The sequence below is a fragment of the Aotus nancymaae genome, unplaced genomic scaffold, assembly GCF_030222135.1.
Source record: "Aotus nancymaae isolate 86718 unplaced genomic scaffold, 86718_ANA_hifiasm-v0.15.2.pri h1tg000011l, whole genome shotgun sequence".
In the NCBI taxonomy this organism is placed as follows: Eukaryota; Metazoa; Chordata; class Mammalia; order Primates; family Aotidae; genus Aotus; species Aotus nancymaae.
In genome coordinates, this window is record NW_026988422.1 from 14763945 (window position 1) to 14791821 (window position 27877).

At 39.9% G+C, this 27877-nt stretch overlaps 1 protein-coding gene across 2 annotated transcripts in view; it reads right to left on the reverse strand.

The window, feature by feature from the left end:
* Nucleotides 1-810: 810 nt before the first annotated feature.
* Nucleotides 811-27877, reverse strand: part of USF3 (upstream transcription factor family member 3) — a 65371-nt gene continuing 38304 nt past the window's right edge. For both annotated transcript variants that reach the window (XM_021668832.2, XM_012463998.2), the window contains exons 3-7: nt 26298-26362; nt 24373-24401; nt 21877-21959; nt 16679-16775; nt 811-13472 (exon numbers count right to left, since the gene is read on the reverse strand). In XM_021668832.2, coding sequence (XP_021524507.2) covers nt 7021-13472; nt 16679-16775; nt 21877-21959; nt 24373-24401; nt 26298-26344 — 6708 coding nt within the window. In that variant the 5' untranslated portion in view covers nt 26345-26362 and the 3' untranslated portion in view covers nt 811-7020. The remainder of the gene's footprint in view (nt 13473-16678; nt 16776-21876; nt 21960-24372; nt 24402-26297; nt 26363-27877) is intronic.

Below are 27877 nucleotides of genomic sequence, written 5' to 3' on the forward strand. Positions count from 1 at the left end.
CTGACCTCAAATGATCCGCCTGGTTCAGCCTCCCAAAGTGCTGGGATTACAGGTGTGAGCTACCGCACCTGGCCATTTTATCTTTTAAAACATTAGGTTATATTTTAGACATTCATAAGACAAAGACTACAGGCATAAATGTGATCAGCACCTAAGCATCTGCTACCCAATGAGGTAGAATATAACAATACTTTTAAGTACCCCTCCCTCCTCCCTCCTTGATATCATCCCCTTTCATCCTTTTCTAAGAAGTAGTCATTATCCTGAATTTTGAGTTTATCATTTCCTTAATTTATCATTTTCCACACCTGTTGGGTCACCCAAACAATAAATTGTCTGATGTATAGGCATTTAAACTTTACATCACTTTAAACTGTACAAGTTCCTCTGCAATTTTTTTGCCTCCAGGCTCCATGTCTGTGAGTTTTGCTAGGTGATGTGGGTAGCTACAGTGAAAGACCTCACTCTTGTCTCAAAGTTCTGTGCTTCAGTTTCCGCCACTATAAAATAAGCAGAGAGAGTTTAAAGTGGATCATCTTGAAATACTCTTTCAGATCTGAAATTCTAATTTTACCTTTTATGAGTATAGAGGTACACAGTTTGTTCTAACAATACAGTTCTGGTCCTAATTATAATTTGAGGTCTGCTGGTTGATCAGGAACACAATCCCTATGGCAAATACGTCATGGTATTATTTTCAGATGTTACAGCAAAATTTAAAGATAATTTGAACAGAAGACTTCAGTGTGCAAGACAAGCCACTTTAATGCAGGTTTCAAGTGGCACATGCAATCATCAGGGAAGACAGAATTTACGATGCAAAAATGCAAAGTTTATTTTCTTAAATAAAATACTATATTCATATCTATACAAATAATTATTACAACCATTAAAATGTTACATTTAACAATAAAAATTTCCAAACTTTAAACAAGAGGATGGTTCAGAATATTCACACCCTAATACAATGTATTTGTAAAAAGATGTCAAAATAAACAGGACCTATTCTTATTTACACCCGTAGGACAATCCTGATCATATTATACATTTCTGCTCTGGATTCCATTACAAAACAAATTAGTTTCCGTAAGAATTATAAACCAGGTGATTTACAGTAATAGGACACAATGTGCAGCAGACACTGCAGCCATGGTAATAGATACAAATATTACACTATTGAAAGCACTAAAATTAGTTTTCTGGTGACTGCCCTACAGTAAGCTTCTCACCCAGTGTATCTATAAATAATCTGTGAAGGTAATTATGTTCTCCTCAGATTTTTCAACTTTTTTATTACCAAAGTGAAAATATATCTATATATGTGTGTATATATTTATATAGCCTGCTGAAAGTGGAAGCGAATCTCTTCTTCACAGTAACACAACTGCAGCATCTTAACACTGTCTGGTCCCCTTCTTCTTGGAAGATCAACAGTTCAACTCCCCTTAAAGATTACCACTGTCGTCAAGCCCAGTACCTCAGTGACTTCACAGATTAAAAACGATTTGAAGACCTCAGGGGTGGGAGCACAGAGAAGTCTCAGAAAAGTGAAGGGATTTAGATGCATCTAACTTTAAGTTCCTGTGACATAGTATGGTGTATAGCTGTATACGCAACTGAGGAAAAAAAATTAAATTTCATATTTTAAAAAAATGTGTTAAATTACAAATAGTTATCTTCTATCTTATGAAATCTCTAATGACAGGATTATGCAGTCATCCAAAATTACCCCAATTTGGATATTATGCCCAATATTTACAACCCAAGTTGGCTCATGTTTATGAAGCATCTGACCAAACACATGTGCCAGAAAAAGATTACATTTGATACAGTCTGTGTAAATCTAGAAATAAGGATATTGAGTGACCACCACATAAGAGCTCTGAGTTTAACAGGAGTTTTGCTACTAAGTTTGAGGGGTTTTTTTGTTGTTTTTTGTTTTTTTTTACAAATCAACATCAAAGATGGCTCAGAAAATGATAAGGCAACAGTGAGAAACATCAGTTGTACTTGTCGAGAAGGTGTCTGATTACACAGCATGTACCATCCCAGCTGGCCCTTTGCTATAACAGAGTGGGTGAGTGATATGTTCCAATAGCTGGTCTAAAGACCAGAGGCACAGTTTCAGGTAAAGTGCAGGAACAGGGTAGAGGCTACAGGTGGAAAGTCCTAGAAGCTCTGTGTCCAACAAGGTCCTCACGCTTCTTACCAGCGGGGACTGCCTCAATCTAAATTTAGTGTCCCCCCTCCACAGGCTCTAGTAGAAACCTACACAGGAAGAATAGAATGCAGACAGAATATAGTTAAATCTAAAAAAGGCCCTTTTCTGTTAAACCCTGGGGAAAGAAAAATGGTAACTTTCAGCCAAAAAGGCATCTTGAGAAGAAACTAACTTCTGCCTTTAATTTGCATATAGGTATCATAAAATTGTCCCTCACAGATTAACTTCACTAGTTTGTCTGGTTGTTGGCTATTACTGTTGCCCTCTGGATGTACACAGCCACAGGCGCACAACCTCCAGGCAAAGGCAGCATTTATATAGACAACAGAATTACAAATATGGCTTCCAGGCTCCTAAAGATATCACTCCAAAACTGTTTCATTTTGTCACCACCTTTGCCCTTTCATTCCTCCATAGGAAAAAAAAAGGCCAACCAAATCAAGGGGCAGAGCAATATGGCACACTGAAATATTTTAAATCAATTCGGAACTAATTTAGTTTCAAGAAATTCTTGTTACTCTCAAGAGAACAGGAGGCATACTGATTTCCAAAGCCAAGACTTGAGAATCACTGATTTGGGAGTATGACTCACTACTACACACTGATCATACATGGTGGGCCCAGTAAATGTTTCAAGGCAAAGGAGTAATCATCCACTAAGGAAATGACCAGCTTCCCTGAGCCCTATTTGACATGGAGCAGATGGAAGAGCCTAAGTGCCTATGTATCAAAAATAAGCTAATGCTAAGAAGATGCATATTAATAAGATTTTACCCTTTCCCAAAATTTTTAAATTTTACTCTCATTAAAATGTGCTTCCACATTTTTTGGAGTATAAGTTTTAGCCTCTCCGTGAAACGGCTAATGTTAGAAGGCAAGAGCGAGGCAAATAAATTATCTTTAAAATACTTAAATCATTTTGTATTTTAAGAAGGCTAATTTTTAAAAGTTAATCTTTGTTGCAGTTCAGTATAACCCTGATATGTGACTGGAAAATGCTGCAAAAGAACAATCCCTCCTTTCTCTTTCCCCAGTTCTCATATGTTAAATTTATGAAGCAAGACCACTGAGGAATTCCCACACCTTACCTAGAAAAAAGGTGCCATCTCTGGTACCCCAAAAGGTCTTAAAATAAAAACAAAAATAAATTTCCTGAACTGGCATAAAACAACATATAAGCCATCCCAGAGCAACTTGTATTTTCCAAAAAAAAAGAAACAACATCAAACTAGATTCCTTTCATCTACGACTGACACATTAAACATTTACACATGAAGAGAATCCGTACTGTTTCCCTTCATTAGAAGTTAATGTTAAATGTTGAAAGGAATCAACCACTTTTTATAACTGATTCTGTGATCAATAATGCTAAAAAAGAGATAGAAAAATGATTTCATCAATGACTCTCATGACTCAGACATAACTTCGTGTATTTCTAGAAGTTAAAAATGGTTTTACTTTCTATAATCATACATTAGCAAGCCAAGAATGGTTACATTTATTATAACCAAAACTGACTACGTTTTCTGCCATCGCTTTACCAAGATTATTTCCAGATTAACACTAGATATAACAAATTTCTTCCCAAAAATCATGTAGCTCTAATTATCAAATACTTAATACTGCTAGTAAATCTCATATATTCATGCTTTTAAATCAAATAAGGGTACCATGGTCTGAACACTTTCAGAATTGAGCCCATGTATGAACTGAACTCTTACATATACATGCATATGTCTGTAAAATAATTAGAGCTACACATAAGCAGGAGCCAATTATTCACAGATGGTCACATTTTTCCTTATATGGTCAAGTAAGCCTTATTGAGACTCTTTCAAGATCAAAATGTTATCTTGTTGGAATGAAAGCTCTGAAAAATGAAAATACTATGTCTGAACACAGCTAAGCAGGAAAATACAATTAATGCATAGAAATACTTGAAAGTCACAGGCTTTGAGGCCTTTGCATTGCAGTGTTCAAACTGAGCTTCTCCTTAGCCTGTTACCTTACTTTCCATTATGTCTAGCAGTCCCCAGTCCTTCAGAACTCAACAGCCACTGTAGAGGGAGTGAGTGAGTGTGTGTGCGTGTGTGCATCAGAGAGAGAGAGATGGAGACAGTGATAGAGAGAAGACAGAGGGGGAGAGGGAAAATGAATAGCCAAACACATGGAAAACTGCCCTCCTTGAAACTGGCAGATTGGACCTTTCAAGTACAAAGAAAAACTTGAATGTTGCAGCTTAGAATTCAGTTAAGATAATTAAAAAGCAAGTCATAAATGCCGCATTTTTCCTCAATAAAAAGTTTTAACTACTGTGTTTATCTGTTGTCTTGTTTAAGTAACTTATTCATGAAGCTCTTCTATTCTTCTCCAAGACCATTTTGAAGGAAGAAAATACAGGTTGTTCTTGCTTTGTAAACAAGAAAAAATATATCATATTTTTTTTTGTCCCTAAGAGGCTGCTTAGTTGGCAGCAGAAAAAGATAGGAGAGTTTGTTAAGAACAGTTAAAGAGGCACAACTGACCCTTCTGCTGAGTCTTAAAAAAGAGGTATTCACTGGAGTTACCTGCTCTGACCAACCCTTAGGAAGCTTTTTAGAATTAAAAAAAAAAAAAAAAAAAAAAAAAGGGGGGCCAGGAGCAGTGGCTCACACCCGTATTTCCAGCACTTTGGGAGGCCAAGGTGGGTGGATCACCTGATGTTGGGAGTTCAAGACCAGCCTGGCCAAAATGGTGAAACCCTGTCTCTACTAAAAATACAAAAATTAGCCGGGTGTGGTAGTGCACACCTGTAATCCCAGCTACTCAGGAAGCTGAGGCCCAAGAACTGCTTGAACCCGGGAGGCAGAGGCTGCAGTGAGCCAAGATTATGCTACTGTACACTCCAGCCTGGGTGACAGAGTGAGACTCTGTCTAAAGAAAAAAAGAAAGAAAGAAAAAGAAAAAGAAAAGCAAAGCTAGTCCTTGAGTTCACTTTGTTAACAAAGCAGATAAAATAATTTCTACACATCTCTCCCACCCCATCCCATTTTTGGTAGCATATAACAAGAACAAAAAGTAATGGGCTTCATGGGTTTAAGGAAAGGAATATATACCCTTGTTTCCTTAGTTTTTTTTTTTTTAAGTTTTCAAATTTCAATATGGGTTTTTAAATGTATTATAAACTTCTGAGGGGCTTTAAAATACCCCTACCTATATCAAGTTCTTCTACACTTTAGCAGGTCTCAGGTCTCAATTTCCCATTTTCAGATGGCAGGCCTATTTTCAAAGAACCAATTCATACTTTAAAGTATGTGTACACACACACACACATACACACAGAGATATATAAAGACTATTTTCTGAAGCACCATTTCACACCTACCAACAAGAAAAATAATAAACTAATTCATATCCTCATTATAATTCTGTTATGAAGGATAATCATGTAATATACAATGCCATATTTAAAATATAAATACTATCAGTAAATGAAAATACTGAGAGAGCTTAAATCTCTGTTCAGAAATATTTTTAAAGTAAGGCTCAAATAAATGTATAGATTACAAACACACTATTTCCTGATCAATCCTAATATTTAAATGAATGCAAAAGAATTTATTTCAAGATCAAATAAATAGAATGAAAACAAAATACTAAATTAAACTCAGCTGATGAAACATCAATTGTTAACTGAACCCATGCAAAACCGCACAATACAACAAACTGCTTTTACCCTATGGCCTGATGCAAAATGCAAGCACAAAATGGAGAACATTTATGTATCTAGCTTTTTAGCTTTTTAGCTTTTTTTTTTTTTTTTGAGATGGCGTTTCACTCTTGTTGCCCAGGCTGGAGGGCAATGGCCCAATCTTGGCTCACTGCAACCTCTGACTCCTGGGTTCAAGCGATTCTCCTGCCTCAGCCTCCCGAGTAGTTGGGATTACAAGCACGCGCCACCACGCCCAGCTAATTTTGTATTTTTAGTAGAGACGGGGTTTCTCCATGTTTGTCAGGCCGGTCCCGTACTCCCGACCTCAGGTGATCCTCCCGCCTCAGCCTCCCAAAGTGCTGGGATTACAGGTGTGAGCCACTGTGCCCAGCCAGCTTTCTATTTTTAAGGCTAAATAATTGTCTAAGGAAGACCTTGGCTTTAAAGGATCTTGGCACATTAAAGGATAATGCAGCTCCCTAATTTGAAGAACAAAACAAAAAATTCAGATAATTTATGGATTGTTATTATTTAGAAAGAATCCTCTATCTTGAGAATAAAGGCTGATTAAACAATTCATTTATTTGCTAACTACTTAACTACGGACATTAAACTCAGCATCAGTTCAACATCTGCCATAGGTAAGAAGCTGTTCTAGAGGCTGACATTAGCCAGCACTTGGTTATGAGCCACTGTGTTTTATCAAGCTGCCTATATTTTTCAGTAGCAACTTAACTATATATTCTACAAGTTATCAACAATCAAGTTTAAAAATCTAGGCCTCCCTCCTACTACCCAGCGCATGACAAGATGATCTCCCCCAATTTCCAGCTAATTAGTATTTAGGAAATATCAACCTGGAAATGTAAACCTGCTTGGAAAATAAAGAAGTACACCATAAAGTTGAAAACGAAAGATAACTTGTTTTCTGACACCCAGTATCTGCATCATCTCTGACATGGCTTCCCTAGATTCAGAAGATAACTGAAAACTGATTATACAAAGACACACACACATAATCCTTCTCTTCAAGTACATGTCTGTGCCCATACACACAGAAATACATTTGTAATCTCACTCATTACCTTTACATTTCATTTATCAGTATTTAAACAGCTGAACTGCAATCATGACCTAGAATATGGCTTATGTTATGGGCAGGTCTGTTTGAGGACTGCTTGGAAGAGTCAGAGGCAGAGGAATTTGCTATTGTAAGCAAAGGTGACATTGCTGAACCATCAGGAAGTGCTGTAGCTATTTCTGGAAACAAAGATGTCATATTAAAATTGGATAAGTGAGAGTTGGTCATGTGCATTGGTGGCATATCTGGGAGAAGAGGAAAACTTGGTTGAGCAAAGCCAACAGGTCTGGGAGGAGATAAAATTGATCCAAAACGGTTATTTAAACTTCCACTGTTTACCTTCTCTGTGCTAGGATTTGAGAACATCTGATTAGAAAAATAGGGGATTGAAATATCATTGGACAGCGTTGGATGAGCAGGAGAGTATGGAGGATAGAAGGAGGGCAGAGTATTTTGCGGATCTACCGGGATAAGGGCTGGAGTTCGAGTGGCACTAGGCTGAGTAACCTGTGGAATGAAAGAAGCATTAGCATTTATTGGTGGATTCATGCCACCCTCGGGAATAAAAGAAAAACCAAAATTTTGTGATAGTGTATGCTGGTCAGGACCTGAATTATCATTAGGTACTTGTGGGCTATCAGGCATGAAACGAACGATACTTCCTCTCTTCTCTGTAGCAGGCTGTTGACGTCCAAGAATCATACTGCCACCAGTAGAAAGAGGAAGATGGGGAAGACTTGGATCAAAGACATTACTTTGCCTTTGGTTTCCAGAACGATTCCTTTCAGGCTGACGAATTTTGGAACCACTGCTATCTTGCAGGGGATGCCTTGATCTCTGGGGAACTGAAGAATTCGCTTGACGTACAGGAGGGCCTTGATCAGCATTTCCATGAGACACAGATGGATGCGGTAGTGCTGGCCTTGCAACCCCATGCATGTTGGTTGTGACTGGAGGGTTCATGTGGCCCTTGGTTGCCTGACTGTCAGTAATCCTCATGGGATTGGATTTTTGTACAGAAACATTGGGGCTTGTGTTTCGACCTTGAATATCTCCTGAGGAAGAGGAACTTGAAAAAGGAATATTCAAGGTGCTGTTCCTGGTGTTAATTGCACCTAAAGACATGTCACAACTTTCCCTATTCTGACTCTCACTCTCTCTTCTAATATGGACATTTTCATGAGTTGGGGGACAATTATATTCAATTGCAGAGGATGGACCACACTGTGTATTCCTCTGATGTTCTGAGAGTGACCTCTGGCTCCCAATGACCTGATCACTGAGGTGAGGGGCAAGTAAGCTCTGCATGAAACTTTGGTGACAAGTATTTTCACTGTCCCTTGATGGAATACCATTTCCTGTTGGGATGTTCTGAACTGGTGGGTAAGGTAATCTCTTCTGACGGTCAGTTGGTGGTGGGCCAGTGTTTTGACTAATTCTAAAAGCCTGGGACTGCATACTCCGCAATGACGATACAGGGTTACCTATTTCATTATTTCGTGAAGATTGTACTTCAAAATTACTCTGGGGCTGTTGACTAGCTCCACTTGGTTTAAATGTCTGACAATCAGAAAGGCGGATATCTGAGGCTACAGTATGGTCCACACGACCCTGCATATTATGAATAGCCAAACTCTTATTTCTGGGAACATCAAGATAGCTTCTCATTTCAAGCTGATCTGAAACTCTGGAACCCTGAATTGATATCCCCATTCTCTGCTCTGAATTAGAAGATGTCTTTCCAATGAGTGCCTCAGCAGAATAACTTGAAACTCTATTTCTCTCCGGCCTGTGTGGAGTACAGGTCATGTCTGAAGATCTAGTCACAATACTTGGTTGGGACACCATTTGCTGCTCTAAGCCTCTTGATGTCAAAAGCCTCTGCATTGGATTATGCCCAGATACATGTTCAGATGAAACCCCTGAACCCTGCTGTCTGCTTCCAACTTCCTGCTGTTGGTGCATAATATCTTGATTGAGATGGTTCTGGGGATGGTTATGATGGTTTCGGGTAGTTGAAGGGTTTTCACAGCTCTTCTCCGTCTGGGAGCTTCCAAAGTGTTGCTGTATTTGTTGCTGCAGCTGCTGATGGTGGGGATGTGGCTGGCCACTCTTGGATCGGGACTGGTCAGTTCCATGGTGCTTCGGTTGTAAAGAAAGCTGAGAGGCCTGGGTGCCCTGAACAAGATTCCTCTTTTTCTGCATCTGAACTTCTTGCTGCAGAGTCCTCTGTTGGTGGACATTATGGGGCTGAGAGTGGACGGAGCTCTCTGCATGAGGGACATGATGCTGCATTTGATATAAGTGATGCCTTTCTCTTAACTGCCCTGCTTGTTGTTGCTGCTGCTGCTTTATGTAAAGATGGTTACTATGAAGGTGAGACACCCCTTGAGCTGGAACGTGCTGCTGCAGGGCCTGTAGATGTTGATTTGCCTGGGTTTGCTGCTGCTCAGCAACTGAAGGCTGAGAACCACACTGAACTTCAGTTTGCCTCAATGCAGGAGCCACAAAGTTGTTAGCAGATGGAAATAATCGTGTAAGGCCATCTCCATGTGCTGGGTTGCTAACAGGCACCACTGAGTTTGAAGAGTTAGGAGGGAGCTGACTGACCATCATTTGAGTTTGATCAGAAATGGTGTCTGGAGTTCTGCTCATCAGGGACATACTTTCAAGCCTGAGCGGGGCTGGCTGGCAATGCTTTTGACGTTTAGCTGAAGACAGTAAAAGGTCATCTTGGACAGCACGCTTAGCAGAATCCTTCCGGCTTTCATGACTTGGCTTTAAGAGTGGCTCTTGAATCTGTGAATTTCGTATGGTACTAGTCATAGTATTTAGCTGTTCTTGGGAATATTCGGTCATCAGAGATGGTCCAGGAGGTTGACTGCCGTAGGAACTAGATGAAATGGTCAGATTAACCGTTGCAGGCACAGTCGTTTGCTCTGAAGTTGGAGATAAACCTGCACAGCTGGCCAGAGGATGGCTGATGCTGCTCTGATGGATAAGATTATTCACACTTAAACTGGTGATGCTTGGTGGCTGAGGATTTGAAGCCTGTAGAGATGCATTTGATGTTTTAATTCCTAGAGAACAACTTGGTTTTTCAAGGGGTCTCTCCATAGTTGCTTCAATTGAATCCTGAGAATTAAATTCATTTGGTGTTGCTTCTGCCTGTCCTGTGCCATTTTCTTTAGGTATCTGTGATTTGAAAGGTGGGTCTCCCTCTAAGGATGATACTTCAGAAGGCTTTGAAGCAACTTCTCTTATATCAGCCTGGAGGCCAACTCTTCCCTTTTCAAGGTTTTCCTGGTCAAAAATGGCTCTTGCTGCAAGAGCTACTATATCAGTTTGCTCCACAAAGGTACAGCTGTCACATGTGTTAGTTGTTGCATTGCTGGTCACATCTTCTCTCGTTGTTTCAGGAAGCATGGATGCAACTGAGAAACTACGACTACTGCCAGAGCTGGTTGACATGGGAGAGTCAGCCTGCCTACCGGTGATCAAAGAACCATGAATAACCTCCTGATCAGGGAGGCAGGAATGATGCTGTGGAGGATCTCTCTCATCATTGTTCATCAATAAGAGTTCCTGTTTGGGTTGTAAATTCACACTTGAATCAACTATTTTAGGATTTTCTGAAGAAAAGTCAGGATGATCCATCTGATCAGAAAGAGAGGATTTCTGAGGATTTTTTTTTTTAGCAAGATCAGAGAGCAATGTAGTTAGACCTTGCCCCTTTAAGAGACCTGTGGTTTGCATGGTATCTGATGAATCTTGCTCAACTCTGCAAGGTTCAGCAATGATTTCTACCTCAGAAACACAGTCCGTACTTGTAGTGCTTGTGGTAGATGACAAACCAGAAACCTGAGAAACCAAAATGTGAGGATCACTTGCAGATGGAATCAACACATTGGCTGAAGTGCAGGGTTTGGCAGCATCTGACAATGCTAAACTACTGGGTGGTTTATCCTGAGACATCTCTTGTGGCAGATTAGGGGTAGAATCTTTGGATTTTTCTGGGGCCATTGCAAAATGTTCACTTGTTACAGATTCTTGAGAGGGTGAGCTGGACTTTTCTGCTGACTTAGATTTGGATGCAGACTCAGGTATTAATGATTCAGAACTTACAACACCCAAAGAATGTGAAGCAGAAACACTCACACTATTTGCCTGGGACATAGAGACAGATGGTAATACAACAGGGAGGCTTTCCAGCAGTCCTTCATTACAGGGTGGCTCTGCTGAGCCTTCAGTGTTGGGACAGTCTAACTTGCTCACATCTCTAACTGGATTCAGGGAACATGCTAACTTGTTTGCTGCTAAGTGTTTCTTGGCACCTGGCTTCTTATTCAACCTTTTTGACTTCATGTTAGGAGGCAAACAAGCAACAGTGTTCACTGAGGAAGTAGTCACTAGATTATAAGTACTGGCTAGTGTGGCTGAACTATCTGTTGTTACCAGAGGTGCTGCAGTTGTTGTTAATGAAACACAGTTAGCTGGAGTGGTTTGACTGTTTGCAGCAGTTTGAGTGTTGGCAGGCTGGCTAATAGACAATTGTACACAGCTTTGCCCAGCCATTTGTGATATGCTTTGATTGAGGCTGGCCAAAGCACCAAATGTATTCAGGGCAACATTGGTATTTGGATCTTCGCTGGTGGTGGGTTGAATAATCTGCATAGGGGTTTGATTTGTAGTTCCTGATGAAGACATCACAGGCTGCAAAGCAAAGAGCTGTCCATTTAAAGAAATGGTTTGAGGCTGTTGGCTTGACATTGTAACAGAAAAAGTTTGTGTTGAGTTAGACATTGATAAAGATGAAGGTCTTGGTAATATGTGGACAAGATGTTTTCCTCCAAAAGTCTGTGGTGTTGAAACATTTTGTGCTGAATTATTAGACCCTATTACAGCATTGGCTCCATTGATAGGGAGTCGAACAGAACCAGGAGGTGGAGCGGAGAGGAGTGGCAAAGGATTCTGATTAGCTGCCTGTATGATTACTATCTGTTGACCTACTGTTTGGTTGGGAACTTCTGCCCTCATCACTGTTGGGCATGGGGTGGTGCTGGGTGGTTGAAGAATTATAACATTTTGATTAGTTGGAGCTGCATTAACAGCCGACCCAACTGGCTGAGCCATCTGAATCACTTGCATTGCTGAATTCAGTGGAAGGATATTTTTGGGAGGCTGAGATTTAACTTGTGGCTGAGCAATTAGTGGCTGCATAGGTAAAGATGGACAAGAAGGCAATGTTACAACTACCTGCTCAACTGGCTGCCCATCTGCTGGAAAGGAATTATTCAAGTTGATGCCTGTAGCCATGTGTCTACTGTGGTTGCTTGTGGTGGGGCTAGTACCAGACTCACTCAATACTGGAGTCACAGCAGAAGATGGTGTCTGGCTTAAGGGCTGAATAGTGTTTCCCGCCAGTTGCAAAGTAGTCCATGTTGTCTGTGTGTTTCCAGCTGAAGAAATGCGGGTAAGGCTATTAATGTTTTTCAAATCTGAAGCACTAACACTTGAAGAAGGCAAAGAACAAGAAAGAGTCCAACCATTGTCCAAAGGGTTTCCTGAAAGAGTGCTTATAGGAACGGTGGCCTTCCCTACTCCAGGGGCAGATGAAGCCACCACTGTAGCTGTACTTGTTAAGTCTGCACTCTTGCTAATGCTCACTGGAGAAGAATCACCTGCAGTTCTGGGAGGCTGGGAGCAGACTGTGGTGGTAACTGAAACAACAAAAGTGTTCTGAACATCACCTCTGAAGTCCTGTATGCTCAGGCAGGACTTGTTTCCATGGTGCACTTCAGTGGCAGTTGCTGAGGAGTTGAGGGGGATGTTTGTAGCACAAGGGGCCATTTTCTTCAATAGCTTGGGGTTCTCTTGTCCATTCTTATTTTCAGAAGAATTTTGATCATTTAGACATGTGTGCAAAGAACGATGTTGGTGAGGCTCAGGTCCAATTGAAACGGCAATCAGTGAGCCACCAGTGGCACCAAGCACGCTTGATTCGCTTTCAGAGGTGGGAAGCTCGAGAATACTTTGAGCAGAAATGGTAGCAGGAAGACACAGAGGAACAGGCTGGTTGGTAGCCAGTGCAGGAACTGTGGTCTGATGCCATGGCTTGTTTTCAGAAGGGTAAACTCCAGAAATAGACACAGGAGTCACCAGATTGCAAGTCCTCGGTACTGGCACCACATTGGCGGTCTGCTTTTGTAAATTATGACTAACATTAAAAGTTATCCCCTGAACAGCTGTTCCCTGGCTGTTTCCACCAGGCTGATTCCCATTGGAATAAACAATAATATTTTTTTGAACCTGGTCACTAGGAATAACAACAGAGACCTTTGAGTTTTTAAGATTTCCTTTCCAGTGAATTGTGGGGTCATCATATAAGCATATGTCATTAGCTTTCAGTAATTCAATATATCGGCCATTTTCTTTTTGGATTTCTTCCAGTTGTTTCCGTAGCTTTTTTATTTCTTCAGCTAGAATATTAAAAACAAAAATTTAAAAATACCTGTGAATGTCAGTATGTACAATAACTTCATAAAGAACTGTGTACTAAACTACTGAATTCTAATTCTAGCATTCTAAATACCTCAACTGAGACTCTTCAGTTCTTTTTTTTAATACAACTTCTTTCTTCTTTTTAGTATGGTATCTTAAATCCCTCTGCCCTCATTTAAAAAGTGTAAATCTTTAAAGGTCAATCGAAAAATTACTCATAATGTAGAAATCTCAAAATTCCAATTCAAAAATTTCCAGTAGGGCAGCTACACAGGTGAAGTAAGAGAAGACAAATTGATATCATGGAACATGCTGGGAAAGTAACACTGAATTATCAACATGCAATTTAAATGCTGCAGCAGCTAACATTACCTATGATGGTAACAGACAGCCTCTTTATTTTTTATTTTTATTTTTTTGAGACAGAGTCTTGCTCTGTGGCCCAGGCTGGAGTGCAGTGGCACAATCTCAGCTCACTGCAACCTCCACCTCCCAGGTTCAAGCAATTCTCCTGCCTCAACCTCCCGAGTAGCTGGGACTACAGGTGTACACCACCACTCCTTGTGAATTTTATATTTTTAGTAGATTCTGGGTTTCACCTTATTGGCTAGGCTGGTCTTGAACTCCTGACCTCAAATGATCTGCCCACCTTGGCCTCCAAAAGTGCTGGGATTAGAAGCATGAGCCACCATGCCCAGCCGACAGTCTCTTTTATAAATGGCTTTAGTTTCTATTTTACCCTTTGAAACAATGGAGACAAAAAGGAATAGAACATGTAAGAAGCAAAGTGGCACCAAAGGGCACCAAAGAAAGCATCGACAATGGAACCTGTACTTTGCTAGTTAGGACCAATGCAAGTATGCTACTGAGCAGTGAGGGTATCGTCACAGCCCTACTTTCTAAGGTAGATAGCTTCATCTATGAGTCCCACTAATGGGGCAGACTTAGCTGCTGGTATGTGCTCTGTGACCCCACACATCCCCAACTGCCATGCCACAGTGGAGGGTATTCTCATTCCTTTTCCAAAGCAGCCCATTCTCCAGGCTAACACCGTGTGAGGAAGTCTCAAATGAAAAGTTCTATTCCAACAAAGATAAGCTGAAACCGGCAGATCATTTTTCTTAGTTTAAAACTAAGAGACGAAAGAAAGATACCAGTGTCCATGGACAGTAGAAATTAAAGGACAATCATTATGGACCAAATAATAATTATGGTTCTCACTTATTGCACCTTTACTACTTGGCACATTTCATTCATTGTCTCATTTAATAACAATGACAACTATAACAGCTAACATTTATCAAGCAATTACTATGTGCTAGACTTCAATCTAAGTTCTTGTATTATCTCGTTTAATCCTCATAAGAACCATGAGATGGCAATTTATATTTTATTATCACCACTTTTAGATATGAGAAACAGGCTCAAAGTAGTTACATAATTTGCCTAAATTCAGCCAGGCAGATACTATGATCATCCTCATTTTAACCTAGGGAAACTGGGACTTGGAGAGGTTAAGTAACTGGACAAAGGATACTGAGTGAGTAAATGAATCTGGGACTCAAACCTACGTGGGCCTGAGTCCAAGGCCATTGCTTTGACCGCTAGGTATGTGCACAGTGAGCATGCAGAGGAAGCCACTGAGAGAAAAACAGAGGATAGAGCAGATGAACAGAAAAAGAACCAGAGAAATAATGATCAAGATAGAAATAATGAACATAGATTTAGGCTGCCTTAGATACTGCTCCTAACCCCTGGCCTGGCTGGTCAGCTTTTTCTGAGCCCCATGCAACTGATATTTTTCAACAATTTTCCTTTTTCCTAAGGTAACTTGATTGCCTCAGCCTCTGTGCTCTGAAATCAAAGGAGCCTTCATTAGAAAAGTCTACTCATCCCCAGGCGCGGTGGCTCACTCCTGTAATCCCAACACTTTGGGAGGCTGAGACAGGTGGATTATCTGAAGTCAGGGGTTCGAGACCAGCTTGGCCAACATGGTGAAACCCTGTCTCTACTAAAAATATAAAAATTAGCGCGGGTGGCACACACCTGTAATCCCAGCTACTCGGGAGGCTGAGGCAGGAGAACTGCTTGAGCCCAGGAGATGGAGGTTGCAGTGAGCTAAGATCGTGCCACTGTACTCCAGCCTGGCTGACAGAGCAAGACTCTGTCTCAAAAATAAAAAAAGAAAGAAAAGAAAAGTCTACTCATCATTCTGTCTTACTCTCCTTTTGTGGGGTGCCTCAAATGGTTACCAAATATGTATCATTTATGTAACTATCTCACTGTATCACAAAAGGACCTGGGCCATAAACAACAGCTAACCTAGGGGAGGGGGGAAGTTGCTAATATTTAACCAAAGTAAACAAGGAGAATTCTGAATGCTGACCTCTTAGGTATGCTTCCTAATATCCTATCCTTTCTATCCATTACAACAAACACAGCCCAGCACTGACCTTACCTCAGCCAATTCTGCCCTTTTTTTTTTCTCCTTTTAAGATGGCCTACTGAGTTGTCAAAGGAAATTCTCTCCCTGTACTTGTCAGAGGTGTAAATAAAAGACAATTGCAAACTGGCCTACCCTGAACTTTACACTTGCCTGGAATATTTTTTTCTGCTGCCATAAGGAAATTTTCTCTTCAGTGCTAATGGAAAAAGAGAATTCATTTGATGACATTAAAAAGTCACCTTTATCTAAAAATCAAATATAACTAAATGATCAGGCAGTTTAATGCATATATTACAAGTAGTATAAACAAAATGAATGTTTTGGTCTTTTTTGTTAATGCACACTTAAGTCTTGGTACAGGCATATCCTAATCTTGTTTTTAAGCTACACTGAGCAGAACTCCCCACTTACTTCCTCTTATGGGATTCCCCTAACTGCAATGTCCAATTGGAATAAAGGTGATTTAGCACTACCAGTATCATGAGTTAAGCAAACATGAAATACACAAAAGAGTTCAAAGTCAAAACCATGTATGCCTGAAAGATAAAAGGTGAAGGAGAAACAGTTAGACTAAAATGAATTTATTGGTAACACTATTCTTCCAGACCCACTGAATGCAGGGTCTTAATATTGTTTTGAGGCCAAAAAGCTTTCTATATCCTAATATAAAGTTCACTGTGACACAAACGCCTAAACATTTTAAAAAACAACAAAAAGCAAGAACTTTTCAACATTTACCTTGTTCATTATTTCCTCCATTAAGCAGGAGTTCATCATTTTGCCTTTTCAATTCTGTTATATATTTAAAGGCTTGGTCCAGGATCATATTCTTGCTCTGCCAAAGAAAATTTTAAAAGTTTACAAGTTTCACTGAAGGGTAAGAACTTGCCAGATGAAATTTAAAGGTTTGTCTTTATCACATATATATGATACGTAACTTCTCAAAATTTAAAATAGGCACTATATTCAAAAGCTTCTGTATATTTTTCATTTATTAATTGGTTATTAGGCATCTAACATGTGGCAGGCTCTGTTCTAGGCACTGGGGATATAATAATAAAACACACAAAGTCCCTGTCCTTGAAGAATACACACACACACACACACACACACACACACACACACACGAATGCCATGAAGAAATATAAAGCAGCATAAGGAGGGGGCTAGAATGATTAGAGTGATGGCAGAGGTTACTCTGTTATTCTGTGCAAGGGACTGAATGTTTGTGCCCCCTAAAATGCATATGTCTAAACCCTTATCCCCAATGTGATGGTATTTGGGAGGTAATTAGGTCATGAAGGTAGAGTCCTCATGATGGGATTAGTGCCTTATAAGAAGAGACAAAGAGAGATGATCTCTCGGTCTGCCACTTGAGGATGTAACTAGGAAGTGGGTCATCTCCAGGAACTGAATTGGCTGGCACTTGATCTTGGAATTCCCAGCTTCCGGAACTGACAGAAATTAAGCTCCGCAGTCTATGGTATTTTTGTTGTAGCAGCCTGAACTCAGACACTGAGAACATTTGTTGTATATGAAGGTTGGAGAAGGCCTATGAGTAAGGTGACACCTAAGCAAAAACTGGAAGGAAGTGAAAGGAAGCAGGCCCTGCAGATATATGGGAAAAGGGAGTCCAGACAGCAGGATCAGAAGGGCAGGGGCCCTCAGCCAGGCTAATGGTAAGGAGGTAAGCAGAGCTAGAGTGGAGTACATACGGGAAGAATGGTAGAAGAGGCCAGACAAGGCTTTCAAAATTGTGTAAAGATTTTGGATTTTAATGTTATTCTTTATTCTGTTTACCACAACTACAAATCAAGAAAGCAATGTCACTTGATTGAGTTTGGGTATCATGCTTCCAGTACACTGTATTCCTAAGCTTTTCCAAAAAAATGTTATGTTAAAGTATTCCTTTATTCTTATGCCCAATACATGCCTGTATATATCTTTTTTAAAAACCCAGACAAGGCCAGGTATGGTGGCTCACACCTATAATCCCAGCACTTTGGGAGGCCAAGGAGAGCAGACACTTGAGGTTAGGAGTTTGAGACCAGCTTGGCCAAAATGGCAAAATCCTGTCTCTACTAAAATTACAAAAAAATTAGCCAGACATGGTGGCACACACCTGTAATCCCAGCTACTCAGCAGGCTGAGACACGAGAATCGCTTTAACCTAGGAGGCGGAGGTTGCAGTGAATTGAGATTGTGCCACTGCTCTCCAGCCTGGGCAACAGAGCAAGATTCTGTCTCCAAAGAGAAAAAAAAAAAAAAACAGATAAAAGGATTTTGTATTTCTTTACCTCTAAAAATATATCTTGGTATACCTATGCAACAAACCTGCACGTTCTGTACATATACCCCAGAACTTAAAGTATAATTTTAAAAACAGACATGATATACAGAGCAAAATAAAATAAAATAAAAAATAAAAATATATCTTAGCAATACTTCCATATAGCATCTAAATATCCTTCTTCTTTCTTTTTTGTTTTGAGATAGAGTCTTGTTCTGTGGCCCAGGCTGGAGTGCAGTGGCACAATCTCAGCTCACTGCAACCTCCACCTCTCGGGTTCAAGCAATTCTCCTTTCTCAGCCTCCCAGGTAGCCGGGACTATAGGCACATGCCATCATGCCTGGCTAATTTTTTTTTTTTTTTTTTTTTTGTATTTTTGGTAGAGATGAGGTTTCACCATGTTGGCCAGGCTGGTCTCGAACTCCTGACCTCAGGTGATCCTTCTGCCTTGGCCTCCCAAAGTGATGGGATTACAGGTGTAAGCCACCATGCTTGGCCCCTACTCATTGCTTCTAATGACTGTATTTATTTTATTTACCAGTCTATCATTGATATACATTTAAGATATCTTAACAGTCATTTCTGGTTTTTATCCTTCAGTCATCAAAAATGTTGCAATGAATATTTAACCTCTACTCCAGGATATATATTATTAGCTATTTCTACTCTTTTTGTGTAGGAATCACTGTGATTTAGTCCTTTGTTTGGCAATTTATAATTCTGAGTTCCTTACAATGAGTCCCAACAGCGACCCAATACATAAACCCAGGCAACTCTTTACTATTAAGAGAAAAATAATATTGTTCTTTTTAAAAACAATAATCTGAACAAAGGCAAAACCTGATAATTCCCAGCCACCTGCCCCTCTACTGCAGACAGAGGCCAAAGCCTGTGAAGAAAATCTTAGTCAGTTCTGCTTCTGATAGCCAAATACTGACTTCCTTTGCACATTCTAGCACACCAAGGAAGTTAAATGGTTATGGTTTCCTTTCTTCAGAGAAACTTACAGGGATGAAAGCCAAGAGCAGGAAAACACGATTTTCCTGGGAAAATATGTATGTTTACTGAGTAGCTACCTTCCATTGAGATGTAGAGAAAGAAAAACAAATTAGAAGACATCATGTATGCCATTGTGTTAAGGAAACAGAAGCACAATTTTTAAAAAGGCTGAGAAATACATAATGGGGCCAGGCAGAGTGGTTCACACCTGTAATCCTGGCACTTTAAAAGGCCAAGGTGGGTGGATCACTTGAGGTCAATAGTTCAAGACCAGCCTGGCCAACATGGCAAAACCCATCTCCACTAAAAATACAAAAATTAGCCTGGCATGATGGTGGGCACTTGTAATCCCAGCTACTCAGGTGGTTGAGGCAAGAGAATCGCTTGAACCTGGGAGGCAGAGGTTACAGTGCGCCGAGATCATGCCACTGCATTCCAGCCTGGATGACAGAGCGAGACTGTCTCAAAAAAAACATCTTATGGACATCTAAGACCATCCTATAGGGAAGAATGAAAGGAAATGAAGAGTAAGTCCTTTCCAAGGGGATATCGTAGAGAAGCAAGCTGATTTGTTCCTTTGACATCCTAGGACATCTCAACACTGAGAAGCATCAGCCTCTACGGAAGGTGGGGTGAGGTAAGGGGTTAAATGAGGGTACTGACCGAAGGACTCCTAATAAAGCAGTAATAAGAACGACCCCCTACCCAGCCCCCACACACATATTCTACACAGCTGGATGACTTTCCCTTCCTGCCCAAACTGCAGGAGACAAGTTTATTTTCTGTGAAATTTGAACCAGAGAATTTCAACCTCAGGGATACTTGGCACAAAAGTGGACAAGACGAGGGTCTTAAGTGGAAACAGGGGTGAGTGAAACTCGGCCTACGACAGCACAAGACTCTCTAGCCCCCACCCCCTATCCAGCTCCCAGAATAATGGCAACCAGGCTTATACTCCTCTTCCCACCAGTCCCACTCCCAGGCAGGACACTGATAGTTCTTCTCTGAGAAAAGAAAAAAAAATAGCTATCCCACATAAGAAAAGAACCTCAAATACTGATATGTTTTAGTTCCACAGCAAGAACAATAAAACTAGAATAGCTTCTAATCATGCAACACTTAGGGCCACCAAAAGACAAACCTATTCAATCAATTTTTTAATGCCTCATTCTCAAGTATGAAAAAAAACAGCTTCAAGCCACTAAACATTTAAGGAAAACCCCCAAAAAGAAAGACAAGACAAAAGGGGGAAAAAAGGAAATCAGAGGAAATAAACAAACACGGAAAAAACTTCAGGAAAAAACCTACATATACCATTCAGAGGTGAGAAGACATTATTGTATCCACAAACATATGGTAGGAAAAGGAACAGAGATTAAGAAAAAAAGACTCTTGGAAATTAAAAATATAAGAGCGGGAATTAAAAACAGAAGAGCTGGAAGAGGCCAATTGGTTGAGAATGAAAAAGGAGAACAGAGGGTTCCAAAAGTAAAGTCTTGAAGAAAGAAAATGACAAATGGAAATTATGTAGTATATTTGACCTTGAAGAAAACTCTACTAAGAGATGGTTGGAAGTGTGAGAAGAATTGAAGATAACTATATGAAAAATTATGCAAACGGAAAACTATGAGGTAATTATTCATTCCTCCCAAAAACAAAAGCAACAAATGAAATATAATAATAGTACACTCCTTGGCTCAACCATGAAAAATATTTACAGTTTTAAAAACACAAAAACTGAATACCAATTTAACCAAAAGTTGGATATAATTATATTGGGAGGACTAAAGAAGGAGAAGCCAGGGGAAAAACATAATAATGAGTCAATAGATAATATCTAAGATTGAAAAATTAAGATACAGCAACATAAGTATGTTATTCAGAAATATGACAGTAAAAAAAAAAAAAACAGAAGAAACAGTTGAGAATAGTTGCCTCTGAGGAGCTGTGTTGGGGTTAGTAAGCAGGTAGGAGATTAATGTTTGTTGTTTTACACTCTTTAGTGCTGTTTGCTATGTGTAATATTAACTTTTTGCATATATTCATTTAATTACAACATTATAATAGTGATTATTGCTTGGGAGTAAGATGTCAATTTATTTTTTAAACCTTCTTATGCCTTTCAAATTGTTTCAATTTTTTGTTTTGTTTTGTTTTCAGTGAGCACACTTTATCCTCATTACTAGAAGAAACCAAAAGGTATCTTCATTAGACAATACTGTCATACTTTAAGCTAAGATTTCAAGTACTACTGGGGGTTAAGAGGGCATGGAGAATAAATTGTTGGAAAGATCCCTGGAATATTCTAAGTAATAATTTAAAAGGAGTAAGAACATGCATTGGCAGAAAAAATGAAAAAATGCCTGGTAAATATAGAGTGGCATATATGTAAACACAGTCATATGATTAATTTAGTAATCAAGAAAAAACTGAAGAGCCTAGAAATTTTATGGCACATTTGACCATGTAGAATCTGTACTAAAAGATTGTTGGAAACATGGGAACAATTAAAACAAGGAAATTATTAACTTCAAAAGAACTATACGTAGAAATAAAAAGGAACAAAAATAATCATTCTAAGCACCAAAACAACTTAGGGAATTATCTGTTCATAAGTAATGAATGAAGATATGAGTAGACTTCTTACCTGCTTCAGGGCAGGAGAACATGGGATCAGCTCTCCTATTCTGTTTATTCCAGCATTGATTTTCTTCTTTCTATGCCTCTCCACTAAATGAGAGAAAATTCGTTTATCAAACCTTAACTACTTAGTCAAAGTGCCCTCATTGAACCAGGGTAAAGAAGTTTTAGGTAAAGAAATCCCTAAGAAATGCTTATCGATAGCCAGGCATGGTGGGTCACACCTGTAAATCCAGCACATTGGGAGGCCAAGAAGGGTGGACCACCTTAGGTCAGGAGTTCAAGACCAACCTGGCCAACATGGCAAAATCCCATCTCTACAAAAATTAGCTGGTTGTGGTGGCACATGCCTGTAGCCCCAGCTACTTGGAAGGCTAAGGCAATTGCTTGAAACCCAGGAGATGGAGGTTGCAGCGAGCTGAGATCACACCACTGCTCTCCAGCCAGGGCAAAAGAACAAGACTCTGTCTCCAAAAAAAAAAAAAAAAAAGAAAAGAAAAGAAAGAAATGCTTATCAAACATCATCTACTCTAAATAACTATAATAAGTAAAATGTCTACGATGTCATTTTTAAAGTCTAGTGTTACATAAATCTACATAAGCAATACTTTTGTTAGCATTTTGTTTTTTCTTTAAGACAGGGTCTCACTCTGTCACCCACGCTGGAGTGCACTGGCATGACCTCGGCTCACTGCAACCTCCAATTCCCAGATTCAAGCAATTCTCCTGCCTTAGCCTCCAGAGTAGCTGGGATTAAGGGCATGCACCACCAGGCCCAACTAATTTTTGTATTTTTAGTAGAGATGGGGTTTCACCATGTTGGCCAGGATAGTCTCAATCTCCTGACCTCCCGATCCGCCTGCCTCAGCCTCTCAAAGTGCTGGGATTACAGGCATGAGCCACAGCTCCCAGCCCCTTTTTTCCTTCTTTTCCCCTTTTTCTTTTTTTTATTCCTTTTTTTTTTTTTTTTCCTGACAAGGTCTTGTTCTGTTGCCCAGGCTGGAGTGCAATGGCACAATCACAGCTCACTACAGCCTTGACCTCACAGGCTCAAACAATCCTTCTACCTCAGCTTCTAGAGTAGCTGGAACCATAGGCATGCACTACCATGCCTGGGTAATTTTTTTTTATGACTTGTAGAGACAGGGTCTCCCTATGTTGCCCAGGCTGGTTTTGAACTCCTGGACTCAAGACATCCTCCTGCCTTGGTCTCCCAAAGTGTTGAAATTACAGGCAGAAGCCATCACACCTGGCCTAGCATCCTTTTTAACGATGCCTAATTAGTCTTTCTAAATAAGTTAGGGTAAGCACATCTCTTTTTTAATTTGAGACAAAGTCTCGCTCTGTTGTCCAGGCTGGAATGCAGTTGCATGATCTCGGCTCACTACCAGAGAACTCCACCTCCCAGGTTCAAGCAATTCTCCTGCCTCAGCCTCCTGAGTAGCTGGGATTACAGACATGCACCACTAGGCCCGGCTAATTTTTTGTATTTTTAGTAGAGATGGGGTTTCGTCATGTTGGCCAGGCTGGTCTCGGACTCCTGGCCTCAGGTGATCCACCCACCTCCGCCTCCCAAAGTGCTGGGATTACAGGCATGAGCCACCACACCTGGCCAATCCCAGCACTTAGGGAGATCGAGGTGGGTGGATCACCTGAGGTCAGGAGTCCGAGACCAGCCTGGCCAACATGGTGAAACCCCATCTCTACTAAAAATTACAAAACTTAGCTGGGTGCAGTGGCAGGTGACTGTAATCTCAGCTACTCAGGAGGCTGAGGCAGGAGAATCACTTCAACCCAGGAGGTAGAGGTTGTAGTGAGCTGAGATTGTACTATTGCACTCCAGCCTGGGAGACAGAGCAAGACTGTCTCAAAAAAAAAAAAAAAAAAAGCCTATAAAATAATATTTTTTAGACCTGAATATAGTCCCTGATAAAATAAGATGATATACAGTGTGCTAAATTCCAAATGTATGCACAATTAATTTTGTGAATGTTTATCTGACTTTGGCTTATAATTTCAATATCTGAAATAAAATTCAATATTTATTTTCTACAGTTTTTCCTATAATAGAGCACTCCAGAACTGAATTTAAGACTGTTCACGTTGCAGGACCCTCTAGGAACTATAGCCTGCTGCTCATCTCTTACCTACACCTCTAGGCAGCCAACCCCCTTAGGAATTGCTGCAAAGATACATACTCTCCATACTATCTAGGAGAATAATAACTGGATTACCTTGGTAGGTAAAATCACTTAAAACACTAGCTCCAGGGATACAGTAACCTCTTAAATTATCTAAATAGACTGAATCAGAAGATGATAAACAAGCCGTCTTCATGAGACTTAGGGAGTATTTTGTCAATTAAAAACAATAAAGGAACATTTTCCTAAAACATACTGAATAATGATTCCATGATTATAACATAAAAACTTATAATCAACTACAGTATAATTTCATTTTGATTGCAAAAAGTGCTAACAGGTAAAATTTAAATTGTTTCTACCTGCATTGTGTGTCTCCCGGTTTTTCTTTCTGAAAAAAAAAAAAAAGTACAGATAAAAGGTAACATGAAAATAATGGGAAAGTATTTTTACCACTTTATACTTTAAGAATCATAAAAATAAATTTTATGAATTTGTATTTGTTGCATCAATAAGAAACAATCTGAAGAAATATTTCCTTAATATACATTATGATACGAAAATTTAATGGCAGAGAACCTCAATATAAATTTAGAAACCAAGGGCCAGGCACAGGTGGCTCACACCTGTAATCCCAGCACTTTAGGAGGCCAAGGCAGGCAGATCACGAGGTCAGGAGTTCGAGACCAGCCTGGCCAAGATGGTGAAACCCCATCTCTGCTAAAAATACAAAAATCAGCCAGTGTCTCATGCCTGCAATCACAGCACTTTGGGAGACTGAGGCAGGTGGATCATGAAGTCAGGAGTTCGAGACCAGCCTGACCAAGATGGTAAAACCCTGTCTCTACTAAAAATACAAAAATTAGCCAGGTGTGGTGACAGGCACCTTTTATCCCAGCTACTTGGGAGGCTGAGGCAGGAGAATCGCTTGAACCCATGAGGTGGAGGTTGCAGTGAGCCGAGATCGTGCCACTGCACTCTAGCCTGGGCAACAGAGCAAGACTCCGTCTCAAAAAAAAAAAAAAATTTAGAAGCCACAATTTCTGGAGGTAACTACATTCCATACCCAGAAGTCACAGGTTGGGAAATGAATCACTGAAAAGCTTAATTAACTATTTCAAAATGTAACATAGGTGCTGGTAAATTCACAAAGTGATGTGCCAAGTAGGTGATTTCTGATGTTTGTCCCAGCACCTGGGCCAGTACGGATGTGAGTGTATAGGAGAGACACACAACAGTAGAGAGTAATTTTGTAATCGCTAGGTAAGGAGATGTGGTAGCCAACAGCACCCATGCACAGACTGGCATTTCAGCTATCTTGCATTCGTGTACCTTAGGTTGTCCAAACTCTTAAATTTTCTTGAAAGCCAATCTACTAAAAGCATTGACTTTCCCTTTTATACACAATTACCAGGAGTATTAGCATTCTCTAATAGCTATTCAGTAAGGAAAGAGAATCATGATTTTAATATTAGTAGAAGCATCAGCCATGCAATACTAAGCAGAAACATTGCTAAAGGTGATAGAAATTCAGAAAGAAAAAAAAAAAAAGGTTGTACAACCAACTAGAAGTAATATTGTGCTGATATGCATTGGCATTAATGGATTATAATGTCACAAAATGTCTATTCAAACTGACTAGAGCCTAAATGAACTTATGATATTCTAAAATTAATACAATAGGCAAGTAAAAATGTCATTAGAAACAAAACATTTAACATAGATTTGGTAATATATTATTTTAACTACTGACAGTCATTTTTACTTGTTATACTACTAGTAAAATAAAAGGGACAGATAATTTTTTTTTTTTTGAGCTAAGAGTCTAGCTCTGTCACCCAGGCTGGAATGCAATGGTGTGATCTCGGTTCACTGCAACCTCTGCCTCCCAGGTTCAAGCAAATCTCCTGCCTCAGCCTCCTGAGTAGCTGGGACTACATGTAGGTATGTGCCACCATACCCAGCTATTTTTTGTATTTTTAGTAGAGATGGGGTTTCGCCATGTTGGCCAGACCGGTCTTGAACTCCTGACCTCAGGTAATCCAACTGCCTTGGCCTCCCGAAGTTCTGGGATTACAGGCGTGGGCCACCATGCCCAGCCAGGACAGATCATTTTTAAATATACTTCTTTCAGTAAATCTATATTTATCTACAAATATTTTTGGAAAGTAATAATTTCCTAGGTAACTAAATGAAAGTTCTCTAAAGACTACCTATGTAGCAAAATAGGAACTAATTCTGCTTCTTATCTACCCAAAGTATATCATATGGGGCTGTGGATACATACCTGTGCTGCTTTTTTGTAGGCATCTCATTCTCTGTCATTTCTGGCATGGTTACAGTAATAGGAACCTACAAAAGGATAGAAAGACACACCAGAACGTTTAGCCATTCTTATAAAAATTGATCAATAGCAATTTGATTTGAATGTTAAAATGCTAAAAAAACTGACATTGAAAAGCATTGGATTCTGTGTTGCTGATAGAAGTATAAGAAAATAGGATAAAAGTACTGTAATTAGCAAATATAGAAAATGGTGAATATCAGATGTGAGTTATAGCCAGAAAGTGCTTGAGAAAATTTGAGTAGAAAAAGATCATTGCAGGCTTGGAAATCAAGAAAAGCTTAACAGGGATGTGAATTTGAACAACAGCTGGAAAGACAGGTAGAACACACGTTTGAGTTGGGAGAGTAGACTATTTGTTCATATGAAGTGTTATACAGAATTTAAACTAGAACAACGGTCCCCCACTCTGAACACAAAATCAAATGTGACAAGAGCACAAACATGTAATATTCCATACATGAAAGCACGCATTCATTCACTCACTCATTTGCTGGGCTTTCTTTAACTTCAAACTGCTAGAAGTCTCACATCATTTAAATGTCATTTAAAATCTGGGCATGAAAATTCTATATATTTTTTAATTCTCGGGATACTAAAGAATATATGGGCCGGGCGCGGTGGCTCAAGCCTGTAATCCCAGCACTTTGGGAGGCCGAGGCGGGTGGATCACGAGGTCAAGAAATCGAGACCATCCTGGTCGACATGGTGAAACCCCGTCTCTACTAATACAAAAAATTAGCTGGGCATGGTGGCGCGTGCCTGTAATCCCAGCTACTCAGGAGGCTGAGGCAGGAGAATTGCCTGAACCCAGGAGGCGGAGGTTGCGGTGAGCCGAGATCGCGCCATTGCACTCCAGCCTGGGTATCAAGAGCGAAACTCCGTCTCAAAAAAAAAAAAAAAAAAAAAAAGAATATGTGTACTACACGTATATATACACAGATGGAAAAGGCCAGAAAGCAAATACATTAATATATTAATCATAGTTAAGTAAGAGTAGTGATATTTTGGTGATTTCATCCTCTTCTCTGATTTTCAAAAATTTCATAATGAAAGCTGTAATGCTTTCAAATCCCAGAGATTGACAACTGTATTAGTCCATTCTCATGCTGCTATAAAGAAATACACGAGACTGGGTAATCTGTAAAGGAAAGAGGTTTAATTGACTCACAGTTCCACAGTGCTGGAGAGGTCTCTGGAAACTCACAATCATGGTGCTCTGTCACCTCTTGAATACTTTGCTGCTTAGAAATTTCTTCCACCGGATAACCTAAATCATCTCTCTCAAGTTCAAAGTTCTACAGCTCTAGGGCAGGGTAAAATCCTTCCAGTCTCTTTGCTAAAGCACAGCAAGAGTCACCTTTGCTCTAGTCTCCAAGAAGTTCCTAATCTCCATCTGAGACCACCTCAGCCTGGACTTTGTTGTCCACATCACTATCAGCATTTTGGTCAAAACCATTCGACAAGTCTCTAGGGAGTTCCAAACTTTCCCACATTTTCCTGTCTTCTTCTGAGCCCTCCAA